The sequence below is a fragment of the Hydra vulgaris genome, chromosome 09 (assembly GCF_038396675.1).
Source record: "Hydra vulgaris chromosome 09, alternate assembly HydraT2T_AEP".
Taxonomy (NCBI): domain Eukaryota; kingdom Metazoa; phylum Cnidaria; class Hydrozoa; order Anthoathecata; family Hydridae; genus Hydra; species Hydra vulgaris.
Genome location: NC_088928.1, coordinates 27,716,268 through 27,734,894, shown reverse-complemented (window position 1 = coordinate 27,734,894; position 18,627 = coordinate 27,716,268). Strand labels below are relative to the sequence as shown.

The window sequence follows — 18,627 nt, the reverse complement described above, 5'->3', positions numbered from 1 at the left end:
GTCTAATTATACATTAGGTGTTTTCATCGACCTTTCGATGAAAACACCTAATGTAAGGCATTCGGTACTGTCAATCATGAAATTTTACTTCACAAGCTAAAATATTATGGAATAAATTGCAAAGTTATAAAATGGTTCAAAAAATATCTTACTGAAAAAATTTGTTTTCAGCAATGATGATCATCCAAATAAGTTTCTAAATACTTCATGTGGTGTTTCACAAGGTTCCATTATGGGACTACTATTGTTTTTGATTTATATAAACGACCTAAATAAAGCTTCGAATTTAATGAGTATCATGTTTGCTGATGATACTTGCTTATTTTTTTCCAATAATGACATTTAAAAACTCTTCTATACTATGAGTGATGAACTCAAAAGTATATCTAAATGGTTTAAATGCAACAAACTAACTCTTAACATTAAAAAAAATATTTTTAATATTATAGTTTATTTACCCCGAAGTTTGACTAAAATTTTTATTGATGATGTTGAAATAAAAAGACAAAATGTAACAAAGTTCTTAGGATGTTTTCTTGATAAAAACATCACAATCAAAACGCATATCGATTATATTGGTGCAAAAACTTCTAAAAATATTGAATTTTATATAAAACCAGCTCATACTTATGTAAAAAAAAGTCTAACTCAACTTTATTAGTCATTAATTCATAGTTATTTAAATTATGCTAATGCTGCATAGGAAGCACCGAAAAAAGTAAGTAAAAAGCTTTTATCGCTGTCAGAAACATGCGATTTTAATTATAAACTTAAATATATAAATCTCATATAAATTTAGAATATAAATGATATAATAAAACTTTTTTATTAAAAAAAAAAAAAGGTGGGGGAGGCGCAAAATTTAAAATCAAGAACGGTAAATAAACAAAATACGGTAAACGATTTTATCGACCAACTTTTGAGGGACGTTAACGTTTGCTAACCATTTTCTGCTTACCATTCTAAAATTAGTCGCAGTTTTATTTAAGCGATCCTTATAATCAAATTTTGTTACTTAAATGTGCTTAACTTTTTGCAGAACAGTTAGTTTATAAATTTTTTTTGCTATTTTAATACTAATTTTCGCCTCTTTCCAATGGTATATAGTAATCAAATATATAGATAGTTTAACATTTTTACACACGTACCTACATTCTCCCAGTTTCTAAGCCTCTGGTATTTATTTAACTATATATGTAATCTATGCATTTGTAATAAAAATTATGCTATGCAAATTTTGGCATAATTTTATATTTTGTTGTTTAGAATGTTTAAAGTACACAGGTTAGTGTCATTTATTGGTGTATGTTTGGCTTTAATTTTTTGCAAGAGAATCCATGATGACGAGTCTTCTTTTTCTGCTTCAAACACAAATTTTAAAATTTTAATCGAACATGCATTTGGTGTTCAAGACACATTTACTCCAAAAGGTAAAGTACTTGTGAAAGCCAATCGTGCAGGTGGAGGTGCTTCAGCTACATTAATTGAAGAATTTACATTAAATGAAAATGATTTTAGTAAGTTATCTGCTTTGGTGAAAGAAAATGGCTTATATTTCATTAGAACATTATCTCATAATCAAGATGATGTTAGCAAATCTCAGCTGTATGTATCCACATTTGTAAAAGCGTGTTATTTAGTTGGCTCTGGAATGAACGAAAAAATCAGTATTTCCATAGATAATGAAAATAATATATTGGGTTTGAGTTTGATTTCTCCATCAAGTGACTGTAATAATAACCACAAGAAATTGAGAATGTTTAACTCTACTGTACATATAATACAACAGGTAGCTAAATATATTTTAATAATTACTTTAAAGCGGTTTAAAAGCTCTATATGTTACTATAATTTTTCCAGTTAGATTTTTTGTGACAAGTAATAAAGGGGTGTCTTGTGATATTGAACTCTAAAGCCGAGTTATATGTTTTAGTATATCTTCATATTCTCTAAAATTCTCATACAAATAAGTTGTATACAGCTCTTTACTAAGACAACCATCACTTTATGTAATGATGTGTTGTTTGGAAAACAAAGAATGCATCCAACTGAAGAGATTTTAAAATAAATTCATATATGTTTCACTTTTTTGTTTTATTTTATGCAAATTCATTTTTATCAAGGCTATTTAAAACTACTATTTAAGTTAACAGAAAGCAAAAAATAGAGTTGAAGAACAAGAAATTGGTTGTTAAAGTATTTTCAGAAAGCATAAAAATATTTCAAACAAGCTTGAGTTAGAGACTAGACAGAAATCAAGGAGTGAAGGTAAGTAGTAATAGTTGTCTGCAAAAATCTAGGTGTATAATTAATAAAAAAAGTTTTTTTCAAGTTTTGTGTCAGCAGGATCAGTAGTATTATAGCCATACAATTTATTGTGATTAGCAATAAAGTCACCAATAATAACAATGTTGTCCGAGGGATAATGAGAAAGCGTTTAGTCAATTTGATCAGAAGCAACATCAAAATGAGTGCAGTTTTTAAAAAAAATAGAAGGATAAAAAACAAAAACTAAAGTAATTGAGCAAAGAGGTAAATGAGAGCAAGGTGCTCTCATTATGTGCATCCTATCACTATTAATACTCTGGTTGTTGATGGAATCAGTCTTTAAGAGCTACCATACTTTAGTAACAGTCAGCCACTTAATAACTAAACTGCATTTTAGACTTGTTCCTTTATTTGAGATAACACACAACAAAGTTACATAGCTATTAACAAATAGGCACAAGAGTAAAGAAGAGTTAATAGTTTCGAAAAGGTAATGCGACAAAGGTTTACATCTACACCAGCCTATTAGACGAAGAAGGGGTGCAAACTGGTAAATATATATTTTTTGCATAACCCTAAAGTCTTTGCTTAGGATATTTTCTAAAAAGGCAGTAGCCGGATACAGTTAAAATCTGCCCAGATTTTTATAAAGACACCTTTTATGGACTTTACTTAAGCAAAAGCTCTAAAGCATTTTAATTATTTTTTTTTTTGTTTATTAAGATTTAACTTCTGAGTTTTTGTTTCGAACATATTACTGGAACAAGCTTCTGGGACATTTTACTGGGACAAATTACTTTTGATAATTCAATGTTGCAGTGTAAATGTTTTACTTTGTTTAAGGTTTCCATAAATTTTTTTGTTATATTCTATATAATGTTATTAGGCAAATATAACAAAGAAGATGACTTGTTATGTCTAGTAAGAAGAAAATATTTCTTCTAAAATTCTTCTTTCCTACTTTCTGCGAAAAAAAAGTTTTACAAAGTAAAAATAATTGTTACCTATATAGATTTCTTTAGTTTGGTTTCTGTTTTGTACTGTTAATTGCTATTAATTTCATTTAAATAAAATTTTGAAATGCATGTTGTTCTGTTGAACTGAACTTTATAATTATATAATTATAACTATATAATTGTCAAAATTTAAAAGGCAGTTACACACATCAGTTTTTTATAAAAAATGTTTATAACAAGATGTATTTTTCTGTTCTAAAGATAATTAATTGTCATTGACACCTGATTAAGTAGGACTTCTGGAGTGTTTTAATATATTGGACCATGAAGTTATATAAAATTGTTGTCACAAACAGATATTTTTTATTTTATAAATTTTTGACTGTTTCCTTTGTAAACTACTTTATTTATTTTGTAAATTAGTTGTAAAACTTTTCTTTGTAATTTGCAATAGTTTAAAAGTTTAAAAAAAAAAAGAGGACTCATTGTTTAAAACTTCATAAATATTATTGGTTCAATGTGGAATCACCAATATTATATACCTGGTGAGAAATCTGCTAGCAATATTTGTAATAGTAAAAAACAGATTTAGCCATAAGAATCGCTAGCAATAAAAGCTAGTGATTTGCAAGCCAAAATTATCATTACATTATTTTGTTAACTATATGTATTTATACAATGTACTAAGCTATTATTACAAGGTATTTACTGTAGCCACATAGTAACTTTAGAATTGTCATTATGTTGTAGCTAGCTACAAAGCTAGAATATGTAGCTAAATATATATTATAGTATAATTAATAATATATGTGTGTATATAATATATATATATATATATATATATATATATATATATATATATATATATATATATATATATATATATGTATATATATATATATATATATATATATATACATATCATGGCCTACTATAGTGACAGGCTGAGTAAACATAGGTCTAAAATATGCTAAAATGAAACTATGGTTTTATTTTGGCATATTTTAGGTGATCAGTGGTCTTTATGTGGTCTGGACCCCACCCCTCTACCAACACCTAAGGTGGGGGTCAGGGTTTAAGGTGGCACCAATCAAGGGGGGGGGGGAAACCAACTTTTAGTAATTTAATTAACTTTTAAGACCATAACATTGTATATTTGCTGGAAAATCTGGCACACATAGTCGATGTTAGTCACTATCAAAATTCAAATCTTATGGTAAAAACATGAAAAAATGCAATAAAGATGTGATAGCCTTAACTGTGTATTCATTAGAAAATGGGAGAATCTAAATAAAGACAGACAAATGTGTACAGATGATGAAATGAAATGTATGAATAAAATATCCAATGACAAATGTTATCTCCAGGCAAACTTAAACCACCACAATAAATCTTTCTGACATAATCTCCAAACTGGTTAGCCAGCAATGTAAACCAAATACATTTTTACTTCAGACAAGTTTCTTTCAATAACTGGAAGATGATGAAACACATTGAACAAAATATCATCTTGCATTACATTATTACATTTGTCACACAAATGGCTTGATGATACTTCTAAATAATTAGCAGTGATACCAATATTCAGACAAAGTTTTTTTTTTTAATATCAACTTTTTGTAATATTTGCTAAACATTTATAAAATAGGTACCACCTGATCCTTACTGAAGTTTTTCAAATGCTTTCTCAATAAGGTCACTAATAAAATGTCCAAGGCAAACATATTTATGACTTGTAGTTAGTAAACGTTTACTAGTTCAACCATTAGAGAAAAAGCACAAGAAGTCTTTGGTTAAATTTTTTAGTCTATAACCTTGTTTTTCAGGAGCTTTTTTTTGACCATATCAGTCAAATTAAAAAAAAAAAAGTTTAATCATTTATCATTGTTTGATGAAAAAACAGAACAATATTTATCTCTAGTACAAATACCTTCATAAAGTCCTTTAACATTTTTTGGGGATGGATGAGGCTTTAAAGCAGTTACAGTCTCATCATAAAATACTCTTAAACAAGTTGACATTTTTTGACGTTCAATTGGTTTAGGAAAAATTGCAGTTTCATTAATTTTAAACAATTTTACAATAGCATCTTTTCCATATTGAAAAAGTTTTTCAAGATCTGACCATTTTGCAGTTCTTGAAATATCTTTGTATGTGAAACATAGTTCTTGGCATTTTTCTGTGGGCCAATTATTGCAATACGTTTTATTAAATAAACAGAGTCATATAGAAGGAAAATGTTATCATTAGTGTACCAAGATTTAAGGAGATTAAACATTCCAAAAAACTTTTTATTCATTTTGTTATTGTCGCAAAGAATAGTAACAACAGAACCACCACAATTTTTTATTGTTTCAATTGTTTGCATAGTTGGATCGTATTGAAAATCAGCATCTAATACAGTTACTGGTAATTTACAGATTTAACAAAAATGTTACCTCTTTGATATGTTAACTGTGGTTTAACATAAATTTCATCAGTTAATAGATAACCTGTCTCTGAGAAATGAAATATTTGTCAAAGTACAACTTTAAAAAATCATTATCTATGACATTTCTGACTTTAGATGTCAACTTTGTCATCAAAGATATACCTGGTAGGCTGTAGTCATCATGTAATCAAGAGTAAAGAGTTCTTGACAATTAAAAATACTCTAATGCCCTAGCAACCATATCAGGAGAATACACTTTTTCACCAATAAGCATTAAGGAGTTCATACTTTTACAATTGGTAAAGATTCAGATAGTGCATTGCAGCATGAAGACAACTAATTCAGTCAATAATATTCATATGATTGTAAGAAAAAGGTTTTATGGTGCACTTAACACCTCAGTGATAGCTATCAAAAGATAAATCTTTTTTTTTTTCAAAATAAACTTTGGAACACTCAAGTTGTCCATTATATTGAGAAGGAAAAAGGTATAGTTTTAGACATTATTTTGTTACACAAATCTTCAAAAGAAGAAGTATTATTTCCGCGTTCACAAAAGCCTCCATTTTATTAGGCATAGCCAACCCTCGGAATTAGAAAAAATGAGGTCGGCATATAAAAAATTGCCGATCTCAAACTGTTAGAGGTCGGCATTAGCTCGGCAAAAAAAAAATTTACACAAAGATTTTACTATAAAACACAGAAACACTTTCAGGTCGTTATTGCCGAATGCCGACCCTAATTCTGAGGGTTGCATAGTACTTCTTAAAGATGGCAATGATTGAGTAGTTGTTCTTGGTGGTGCCAGTGGAATTGGAATTTGACTTGAATTTACACAAGAAAATACAGATAGTGGATGTTTTGATCTTAACTTTCCATAAACTAAAACTTTTTCATAGTCTTTAGGCTAATGATCTTCACAAATAAAAGTATTTGGGCTATCTGGAATATTATCTTGAGGTATAGCACTTATCCATCTTTTTTCGTTCATCCACTTTTTTTATTTGTTTGGAAGGCAAAAATTTTCAGACTTGGTAACATCGTAGTTACCTCTGCATCCAGTGACACAACTCTTAAAAACCATATTCAACAAGTCAAATTATGAAGCTCTAAAAAGAAAGCAAATTTAATATACATAAAATTAAAACATATCGCATATTAACTTAAAAGACCACGTTCTTTTTCTGGAATATTACAAATTATTAATTAGAAATTTATTTAAAAAAAAAAAAAAATCGCCTGCAGTTTGTTTTTTTTAAGCCGTATATTTACTCGATCTGTCATTATAGTAGGCCATGATATATATATATATAGTGTAAAGGATATACAAAATACATGTTAATGTTTATATACATTTATAGATTCCTGGATCCATCCCAGATACACAGTCCTTTTCTAAAAAGGAGAGTGAGCAAAGAAATGATAAAGGAAAAGTTGAAGAGAACCAGTCATTTATTGGAAAGTATTGGATGTATATACTACCAGTGTTTCTTATATTACTTTTAAGTGCTCAAGCAGAACCCCCTGCTGAAGGTAGCGAATGAAAACAATATAGATGTAAATGTTCTCAATTTTTAAAGATTATAATATTGTGTTATGTCTGGTAATATCGATACCAAAACATTAAACTTTTTAAAAATTTCTTTGAAATTTAATAAGCTGGTACTGAGAACTAATATTTATAGTTATTATGCAAAAACCCAAATTTCTAACATTATGCATTCATATATAAAGCTTGTTGATGGTATATCAAAGTGTCTATTATCAAATATTGTCAAAAATATAAAAAATACTATAAAAAAGTACATATATATATAACTATATAATAGTATAAGTATACATAACTATACTGGATCCATTAGTAATAAGTCAATATGTTTCATTATGGAGCCAGTTTACTTCTTAATCAAACAAAGGGCCAGTAAAAAATATTATCTTGTTAATAATTATTTACTGCTCAACAGAATTCAAATTAAAAAAAAAAATTTGCTCAAGTGTGTTCCTTTAGAATTTTTTACTCTATTGTAATTGTCTCTAGAAAATAACTTTATCCAACATATAGTTTGCTTTGTTGCTATGTGTTTGAACATATAGTTTGTTTTGTTGCTATGTGTTTGATGCCGGGAAATTTTATTATGTTGTGTTTTTTTTTTGTATTTGTATTGTATATAAAAATGCTTTTGACAATCATTAAGTATATAGGGTAGATTAAGGTAATATGAGCACCTCTGTAATATGAGCATACTTAAAGATATCTAAGATATAAACAGTGAAGTTAAAGTTGCTTTGTATTTGTTGAATCGACTTTATGTGGTGATAACAGAAATCAGTACAGTTAACATCACTTCAGATAACGTAAATTTATATGCAGTAATTAGAAGTTTTTTGTGTTGTTAAAATATTATCATCATGCATGAATAAATCTGCGGCGCAAAATTTTGATGCTAAAATAATAGAATTTAATTTTTCATAAAGAAAAATAAGTGAGCTAGAAATCCGTTCCATTTTTGTTTGGTTATGACTTAAAGATACAATTTTTGTGTTATATGAGCATGCTCAAAGTACCCAGCGTTTTTCATTGAAATTACCTTGTATTTCAAGTTATCGTGTTTTGAATCTTTTTCGATAAGTTCGAAGTAAAATGAAGTATAAAATAGCATTCTAAATTAATGTACTTTTTATTGTTATAAAATTTATCTTTTTTTTTTAAGTTAGAACATTTTAGAATTGAGAATTTTGAGTTAATAAAATTTTAAAAATAAACTTTTTTTTTCTTTTTTGCGTAAAACAAAGTAGTTTAAAAAGTGGCTTAAAACTTGATCTTTTAATGATAAGTTTTGTTAATAACGAATCATTGTATTCCACGTTGTTTTAATTGTCAGGTTGGTATTTTATTACTTAATGGTTAATTTTTTGGAGCTAATTTAAAGTGCTCATATTACCAAGTGGTATTATGAGCACTTTAAATATTACCAAATAATCCAATTTTCGCTTAAGGTGCTCATAATACTTTAATCAACATGGTCGACGACACGGGTTTTAATAATACTTTAATCAACATGGTCGACGACACGGGACGAGGAGGGGCACAGTCGTCAATTTCTAAAAAAAAGTCATTGAAGTCATTGAAATTTCTAAAAAAAGTCATTACTATATATATATATATATATATAGTAGGAAAAAAGTTCAAATAAAATAAAAAGCTTTTAAATCAATAATTAAATATTCTTTATGTGTTTATTGTTTTATACTTCCTTTTTGTTTTTTTTATTTTTGTGCATTGTAGCATATTGAATCTGAGTTTTTCAATATTTACATCGGAAAAATGAATTAAAATGTTGAAGTAGAAGCTTCAAATGTTTGGTGCCTTTTTGACCGAACTTGGAAATATTTTTTTAATATTGTTCGGTTTTGGTTCTTTTTTATATTTCAGCGTGGAATGTAAAGAAAGTAGCTAGCATCCACGCTGAAGTGTAAAAAAGTGTACAAATCAGTTTATACGCTTCAGTTATATATATATATATATATATAGAAAGTAACCTTATATAAGGCATGGAAAAATACTATGCAGTTTCAATTTTCTCTTAATCGTTTTCCAATTTTTTATTCTTATTTTATTTGCGCTTTTTTGTATTCACATTGCGTTTCCACGTGCTCATTCCATTATTGAAATTAGTGACTATTAACGACTTCAAAATGCTCATTCATTACGTTAGTGCAAAAGAGAACGACTTAGTGCTTTTTATATTTTATATCAGTGCTTTGATAATAGAATATCTTTAATAAAAAATCTTTGTTAAATATTAACAAAGATTTTACAGATTATAACAGACATAAATTTTTTCGCAATTATGAAAGTGGATCTTCAAAGCCTAAGTCAGCTCAAGAAAAAGATAAAAAAGCACAGGAAGTTTTTGCAAAATCAAGAAAAATTATGAAAATAAAAAAATATTCCGAACTATTGGACGAGCGTTATTTTATACGTTCGTTATAAGCTGAATGAGCGTTGTTTGTCGCGCTTAGAACGTTTGAAAATACCGTTTACGGGCGCGTTTTATGAGCGCAGCGCGATCGCGCTCGCTTCATCACAAGCCCTGCATTTAATAGTATCACCACTAAAATTATCTTTGGCTGACAAATCTAATTCAGATTTTTGAAGCTTAATTATTGAGCTTTTAACATTAGGTACAATCAAACTTTTAATGGTATCACCACTGAAATTATCTTTGGCAGACAAATCTAATTCTGATTGTTGAAGTTTTTGTAGCTCCTTTAGACGATAAAAAATTCAAAAACAGTTGCTTTTTTTCCTTTCTTGGAGTTTCATCGAATTTTATTAATTTGGCTGGCATCATAACAGAAAAAAAATTTCTTTTATGTGACTCTTTAAAATCATAAACAACAAGCGGTACAAAATGATTGGGTGTAAAAGCAATCCCTGATGGTAACTTACCTATTCGACAGAACATTATATTTATTACCTTGTTTCCTGTTGGCTTCAACTCGTTAAACCTTGGTTTTATTAATTTGTAAAATGCAACAAAAAAACGATCAAGTCCAAATTCAGGATAATGACAAAAAATTTGTGAATTGACAACAGATGAAAGACCTAAGATACACATAAAAGATGACCATTGATTTTCAAAGCAATTATTAATTGCTTCGGACCGAAAACATTCTTTATTTTTAGTGATATCTTGATCAACAACAGTTTTAGATAACGTCATAAAATGTTATCATAAGAAAAAAAATATATTTACCACTGTTAATTATATCATTAAATATTGGATGTTTCGAATAAAAATCAGCGTTAACAAACAATTCCATTGAGGCGAGAACCCTTAAAATATCAACTAATGGTTTATTTCCTACAATAACTAATGATACTGAGCTGTAGAGACAGTTACCAGATGAAGTTGATCTAAAATGAATTTAAAAATTTTTACAATTAAAAATTACAATACTTACATATATATATATATGTGGCTTTATTATTACATATTTCTTGATATATATATATATATATATATATATATATATATATATATATATATAAAATTTAATTTAGTATTGCGCTGTTCTTTAAGATCATTGAGCATTCTATTTGTAGAATACACATAGATATAATTTATATATATATATATATATATATATATATATATATATATATATATATATATATATATATATATATATATATATATATATATATATATATATATATATATATATAGTTCACATTGAAACATTATTTTATAATCTGTAAAATTAACTTATGCTTTGCTAGCAAAATATAAACAACTTGCTATGCATATTAAAACCTCTGATTAAATAACTTAATGTAAATAAAGCAGTACTGCTTTATTTACATTAAGTTATTTAATCTGTAGTATAACAAATAATAACTTACAGAATAGGTACAAGTTTATTTGATTTTGCATTTTTGCTTAAGTATGCTTCTGCGCAGATATTTCGCTTTAGATGAACTTGATTAATTAATAAAGTTTTCTTCAGTTAAAAAACACAGAGAATCAACTTCAAGGGACAATTTCTTGTTAATCTCCTCAAGAGTAACTATATCGCTTCTCTCTAAAGCAATTCGTACATTATAAAAAATATTAGACATCTTAATTTAGAAATTCAAAAACAGTAACAACCCTAACCTAATCTCACAATTTATTTAGTTTCCAGACTATTTATGCCTAAATTATAACCCAATCGACCAAATTTTAATTTAAGTAAGCATATTTTCTTTATTTCCAAACTTTTCAGGCCTAAACTAAAACCCAATCAGGCTAATTTTTATAATTTCCAGACTTTTTCAGCCTCAGATTAAGCGAAATTTGTTTCGCCTTATGCATAAAAAAGCCATTCGCCTTATCATAGTTTTTAACACAATCGCTCATTTCCGCCGTTTGCAACCTTGTTGTTTGCCAACTTTGTGCAACCGTAAAGAATAAAAAATTCTGAAGTTTCAAAAATGTAAAGTAAGATACACTTTAATTATAATACAATACTTCTCCTTAGGCGGCCGCCTAATCCGCCTTACTGTAGATCCGCCACTGAATCTATATAATTACATTAAGTTGTTTTAAAATAATTGGTTGACTTATAAGTCAGAAATAGATACTTTTGTGTTTTTGTTTTTAAAGCAACAATTTGAGTTGTATATATATATATATATATATATATATATATATATATACATATATATATATATATATATATATATATATATATATATATATATATATATATATATTTATATAGGGCTGGATTAAAGGGGGGGGGGGCAACCGGGCTCTAGCCCGGGGCCCCCACAAATTATGAAGGAAAAAAAATTCAATGACACGCCTTAAATAAGGGTAACGATAAAAATAGAGGTATAAGTTATTATATTTAATATAAAGTATATGTAAACTTTGTATATATTAGGTATATTAGCCAAATTCATATCGCGCGGTTTGTAGGGAAAAAAATTAAAATGGCAGCAAATAAATAACAACAAACTTTCGCATGGTCTAATTGCTTCAATGTAAATGGTTTTGTTTGTATCAAATGTTAATCTATTTTATTAAAAATAGTGGTTTAAGTTGAAACTTGTGTCATTTTAGAAAAAATTGGTTTAAATTTTTGAAAAATCTTTTTTTAAATGTAAATGGTTTTGTTTATATTAAATGTTAAACTTATTTTATCAGAAATTTTTGTTTACTTATTAAGTTATATAAGGTCAAAAAATATCTAATCTTTAAATAAAGTGAAATGTGTACTATGGCTCAAAGAAACTAGTAAATTAGTACGCATTTAATAGCTTTTATAAGTTATTATCCATATAAAAAGTTCAACATTTGGGTCAAACTTTTATTGGATAGCATTCTCTCTCAAAAAAAGCCGAAGTCTTTTTTTGAGAGAGAATGCTATCCAATATATATATATATATATATATATCCAATGCTATCCAATATATATATATATATATATATATATATATATATATATATATATATATATATATATATATATATATATATATATATATTTATAATTTACATATTAAGTTATAGCAGTAACATTTAACACTAAAATTTAATTTTTTTTTAAATGTCTGACAGACATAAATCTTTTCGCAATTATGAAAGTGGATCTTCAAAGCCTAAGTCAGCTCAAGAAAAAGATAAAAAAGCACAGGAAGTTTTTGCAAAATCAAGAAAAATTAGTGCCTTTTTTAGTAAATGAGATGGAGATTTAGATTCTTCAAAGTCACTACATGGAACTTCAGCTATACTACTACCAGTTGAGGAGTTTCTATCGCAAGACATTGGCGACAATCAAACTATAGCAGAAGCAGATGAATAACAGGAAGCAACAGTAGCTATGATGGCAAAAGCTGTAACAATTGAACATGAACATGACTCTATGCTTGGATTTGGGAATGATATTGGTTTGCGGCCAGAATTAGCTTCACTGGATATGATAACATTTTGGGCAGAGAAGGGACCTACCTCATTGTTGCAAAATTGTGATCAAGATACTCTAAGGAAATATTCAATATCACAGAAACAGGAAAAACCTGATGGCTCAGCCTTTGTTCGGAAATGTATCCCAAATTTGTTCCTACGAAAAACAACAAATAGTGAAACATGTCAACGTAATTGGTTGTGCTTTTCCTCACACACAGGAAAAGTATACTGCTTTATTTGCAAATTGACTGGGTCCAAAAGTATCACTACTTATTTTTCAAGTTCTGGTTTTTGCTATTGGAAACATGCCTCAGTGCGTGTCAGTGAACATGAATCATCTAAAGGCCATCTAGAAGCAATTATAACTTTGACACAGCGTGGCAAAAAGTCTGGAAGAATTTACCATGAGCTAGCAAAGCAGGAATCTGAAATATGTGTGTGATGGTATCAAATACTGCAACGTGTAATAAGTACTATAAAGTTCATTGCAGAACGAGGGTTAGCTTTTCGAGGTGATAATGAAATTATTGGATCACCACACAATGGGAATTAACTAGGAATTTTAGAACTGCTGAGTGAATATGACACTTTTATTTCTGCTCACATTAAGATGCATGCGAATAAAGGAAGAGGCCATACCAGTTATCTGTCTTCCACTATTTGTGAAGAAATTATAAATTTGATGGGCTCACAAGTTTTAAAGTACATTTTCTGTTCTATCAAAAAATCAAAGTATTTCTCGGTATCTGTCGATTCTACACCAGATGAAGCTCATATTTATCAGTTAACTATTATAATTCGTTACATGGATATGGAAAAGTTAATATCGAATGAGAGATTCCTAACTTTTATCCCTAATACAGGTCATACTGGTCGTGAAATGACAGAGGCATTATTGAAATATCTGGAATCCAATGGAATCAGTTTACATGACTGTCGAGGTTAATCATATGACAATGCTGCCAATATGAGCGGTAAATATTGCGGAATGCAAGTTTTGATAAAGGAACAAAATGACGTAGTCATTTATATCTAGCTTTCAAGAAAAGACAAACAAGAAAAAACTGCTGACACCTAAAGGACTGAGTGATACTCGTTGGTCATGCAGACAGGATGCAGTTTAGGCACTTGTTGTTGGATATGACAAGTTTAAGGTGGTTTTGGAAAAAATTTCAATTAGCAAGGAGGAAAAGGATATTGTTCGCAATGCTGCTGCTGGTCTTCACAAGCAAATGTGCAAGATCGAAATTGCGCTATATTCATTGTTTTGGAATGAGATATTGGAGCGATTCAATGCCACAAACAAGATACTCCAGAGTCCTGAAATGGTATTGCCTTCTGCAGTAGATGCCCATACTTCACTGAAAGCATTCGTGGAATCAAGACGAGAATGTTTTGCTCAATATGAAGAACGCGCAAAGAAATTATCTGGTTCAACTGAATATTCCCAAGCTCAACGTCGTCAGCGGAATAGAAATGTTTGCCTCAATCCATTGTGTTATGAAACTGGAGATGAAGTTCAGCAATCCCCAAGTGATCAGTTTCGCATAACAAGTTTTATCCCAGTGATTGACCAATTTAATGTCTCACTTAAAGACAGAATAAATGCTTACAAGAATGTATGTGAGTATTTTGGTATTCTGAATCGCCTTGATAAAATGAAACCATACAAAATAATTATGTCTGCGAACAATTTGGTTAACAAATACAAGCCTGACCTTGAAGAAAGTCTCGGAAACGAGCTTGTTCAATTTTCAGCCCTTCTAAAGCTTTATATGGATGACTATGATGCTAATGCAAATGTGCCCAAAGAACTTTTCTTTTACAAAATTTTAAATGCGAATAACTTCATCTCAAGTTTTCGAAATGTAGAAATCCTATTAAGGATGTACTTGGTCCTAATGGTCTCTAATTATTCGGGAGAACGATCGTTTTCCAAATTGAAACTTATCAAAAACAGACTAAGGACCAACATGAGCCAAAATCGACTTTCTTATTTTACACTAATGAGCATAGAATCCAATTTACTACGGGAGATTAATTTCTTAGATATTGTGAAAACATTTGTTTTGCAAAAAGCTAGAAAGACTTACATTTCTTTATAATCTTACAAATTTTTACAAAGTTGAACAAAATACATGTTTATATCATTATATGTTTCATGTCTATTGATTGTTTTTATTTGTCCATACATTGCTTTAGCATTACCCCCAATTTATATGATGGTCAAACCTTATGCGGAGTTACTTTAGATTTTAACACATTACATTACAATACAATTTTAGTACCGGTAAACAGTACTAAACGTTAGCTATGCTTGCTTAAAAATCTTTCTCGAGGGCCCCCACAAATTTCAGTGCCCCAGGGCCACACAATTGTTTAATCCGGCTTATACTTTTATACTTATATACTTTTTAAGATTATATATATATATATATATATATATATATATATATATATATATATATATATATATATATATATATATATATATATATATATATATATATATATATATATACTACTGTGATCAAAAGTAAGGTGAATTTTTAATTTAAACTTCCCGCCTTATTCGAATCGTCCAATCTTTTTTATTTTTAAGTTGGTACGAATGTCATTAACATTTGCGCCAAATTACATGTCAAACTCATAATTATTTTTTTTTGTTTACGCTTGTTTCTGAAGAACCAAAAGTGCATTCGGCGATTTTCACAATGTCTAATTTTGTTGAGCAAAGAAGTGCTATTAAATTTTGTTTGCGGAATGATATTTCTGCTGCTGAAACGTATCGAATGTTGCAAAAGGCCTTCGGTGAAGAGACTATGTCTCAAAAAAATGTTTACAAGTGGTACAAAGACTTCAAAGAAGGCCGAGAACGTGTTGATGACTTGGAACGCTCCGGACGACCATCGACTTCGATTGATGATCGCCACATCAACAAAATCAAAGAATTGGTGCATGCAAACTGTCGGTTAACCATTCGAGACCTTGTTGACATGGTTGGAATATCATTTGGGTCGGTGCAAGCGTTTTTGAAGGATCATTTGGGCCTCAGAAGACTCAAATCAAGTTTGGTGCCGAAATTTCTCAATTTCTTTGAAAAAGAGCGTCGCGTTAAAACGTGTGAAGCAATTCTTTCTGACTATCAAGACGTCTACAAACAAATTATTACTGGCGATGAGACTTGGGTCTACGCATACGACCCTGAAACAACCGACCAATTGAGTGAATACCGTGAAAAAGGCGAGCCGAGACCGAAGCAACCACGTCAAAGTCGCTCAAAAATCAAGGTCATGTTGACTGTTTTCTTTGATTATTGTGGTGTCGTGCACTACGAATTCCTTCCAACTGGCCAAACTGTCAGCAAGGAATATTATTTAAGCGTTATGCGACGTTTGCGTGAAGCTATTCGCGAAAAGAGACCGGAATTATGGGCCAATAACTCTTGGATTTTGCCCCACGATAATGCGCCTTCGCACACAGTACTGGTTCTTCGTGAGTTTTTTGCCAAAAACTCTACCCATATTGCTCCACAACCACCGTATTAGCACCGTGTGATTTCTGGCTGTTCCCAAAGCTCAAGAGACCACTCCGGAGAAATCGTTTTGAGTCCATTGAAGAGATCCAACGTGAATCGGCACGCACATTGAAGGCTATCCCTACCGAGGACTTTTCGGCATGCTTCGAAGTCTGGAAAAAACGTTGGCAAAAGTGCATTGGGGCCGGGGGGGGATTATTTTGAAAGGGACGATACAGATTTGGAAGAATAAATAAAGATTTTTCATTTTATAAAAAATTCACCTTACTTTTTGATCACAGTAGTATATATATATATATATATATATATATATATATATATATATATATATATATATATATATATATATATATATATATATATATATATATATGAATCCAAAAAAATTCTATGGATCTTCAAAGAAGTTAAAAATTCCATTTAGAGAAACTGTTTTTCCTGTTGACTAACCTCAGTTGTCTGATGTCAGTGATCTATTGTGTGAATCTGATGAAGACTTTATTATATCAGAGTCAGAATCAGAATATGCTAATTCAGAATCGGATAGTGATGTTACTAATTGTAATGAACAACAACAAGCACCACAGTTACCATTAGAACGAAATCTTATTTGGAAGATAAAAAAAGCTGATGATGTTGAGCAAATAAATCTTCCATTTCAAAATAGTAACAATGAAGAAGATGATGGTAATATAATCTCAGATGAGCCGATGTCATATGTAAGAAGATTTCTAACAGATGAACTTCTTCAAAATATTGTTGATGAGTCTAATAAATATGCCCTACAAAAAATGTAGAGAAGAATTTACATTTGGACAAAAATAAACTAGAGCAATTTATTGGCATTTTGTATTTAATGAGTATTGCAAAGCTCCTATCAACACGTATGTACTGGAGCAAAGAGTTGTATTTTGAAAATGTTGCCTCAGTGATGACATTAAACCGATTTGAAAAAATAAAGCCGTTTCTTCATTGCAATGACGACATTCAGCGTCCAGAAAACTGTACTGACAAGCTTTACAAGGTACGTCTGATCATCAACATGTTGAAAGAATCTTTTATTAGCCTGAAACATGAAGAAATTATGTGTATTAATGAAAAAGTTGTTCCTTTCATAGGAAGATCCTCTATGAAACAATACAATCCTCAAAAACCTAAAAAGTGGGGTTATAAGTTTTATATCTTGGCTAGTGTTGATGGACTTGTTCATAATTTTGAGATACATTCAGGTTCAATTGATGTTTGTAAAGGACAGCTTGAATTGAAAGTATCTGGAAATATTGTGATGCATTTGTTAGTAAATGTACCAAGGCATAAATGGCACAAGCTATTCTTTGACAATTGGTACACTAGATTGGAACTGGTGAAAACACTTTACGATCAGGGTATAGCATGCACAGGAACAGTGCGTACAAACAGACTCCCAAATGTCAACATGCCCACTGATGGTGAATTAAAAAAAGAAGGCAGATGTTCAACTGTCATCAGGGTTACTACAGTTGATAATGTTGAACTTTGTGTTGTCAAATGGTTCGATAACAGGGTGTTGCATTGCTAACAAGTTATGAGAGCGTAAATCCAATAACCATTGTTAATCGCTGGGATAGAAAATCGAAGAGATTTGTTCAAGTCAAACGATCATCTATTGTTACTACGTACAACAAATATATGGGTGGAGTAGATCTCCTTGATGGCATGAGGAGTCTGTACAAAATCCATATTCGATCCAAAAAGTGGTATCACAGACTCATTTTGCATTTTCTTGACTTGATTGTAGTGCAAGCATGGATACTCTATTGTAAAGACAAAAAAAGGCACAAGCTTTAAAGAAAGATATTCTTCAACCACGCATATTTAAACTAAAAATTGCAAATTGCTTTGTCCAGTTTAATAAGGTTTCAAATAGGCGAGGACGACCATCCATTTGTTGACCATCTTCATAGACCAAAAAAGAGAAGGGGTTCTGCTGCAAAT

The 18,627-nt window shown here is 29.7% G+C and overlaps 3 protein-coding genes across 3 annotated transcripts; all 3 read left to right on the top strand.

The window, feature by feature from the left end:
- The first annotated feature begins 934 nt into the window (after positions 1–934).
- LOC100199609 (ER membrane protein complex subunit 10) lies at positions 935–7,252 on the top strand. The gene is made up of 3 exons (XM_065805228.1): positions 935–1,043; positions 1,267–1,789; positions 7,017–7,252. The coding sequence occupies exons 2-3, from the start codon at positions 1,268–1,270 to the stop codon at positions 7,197–7,199; spliced, it is 705 nt and encodes a 234-aa protein (XP_065661300.1). The 5' UTR covers positions 935–1,043; position 1,267; the 3' UTR covers positions 7,200–7,252.
- A 7,095-nt stretch (positions 7,253–14,347) lies between these two features.
- On the top strand, positions 14,348–15,220 carry LOC136085380 (uncharacterized). Its single transcript, XM_065806681.1, has one exon. It carries the CDS (start codon positions 14,348–14,350, stop codon positions 15,218–15,220), a length of 873 nt encoding a protein of 290 aa, XP_065662753.1.
- Positions 15,221–17,509: 2,289 nt separating this feature from the next.
- On the top strand, positions 17,510–18,211 carry LOC136085379 (piggyBac transposable element-derived protein 3-like). Its single transcript, XM_065806680.1, has one exon. It carries the CDS (start codon positions 17,510–17,512, stop codon positions 18,209–18,211), a length of 702 nt encoding a protein of 233 aa, XP_065662752.1.
- The last annotated feature ends 416 nt before the right edge of the window (positions 18,212–18,627 follow it).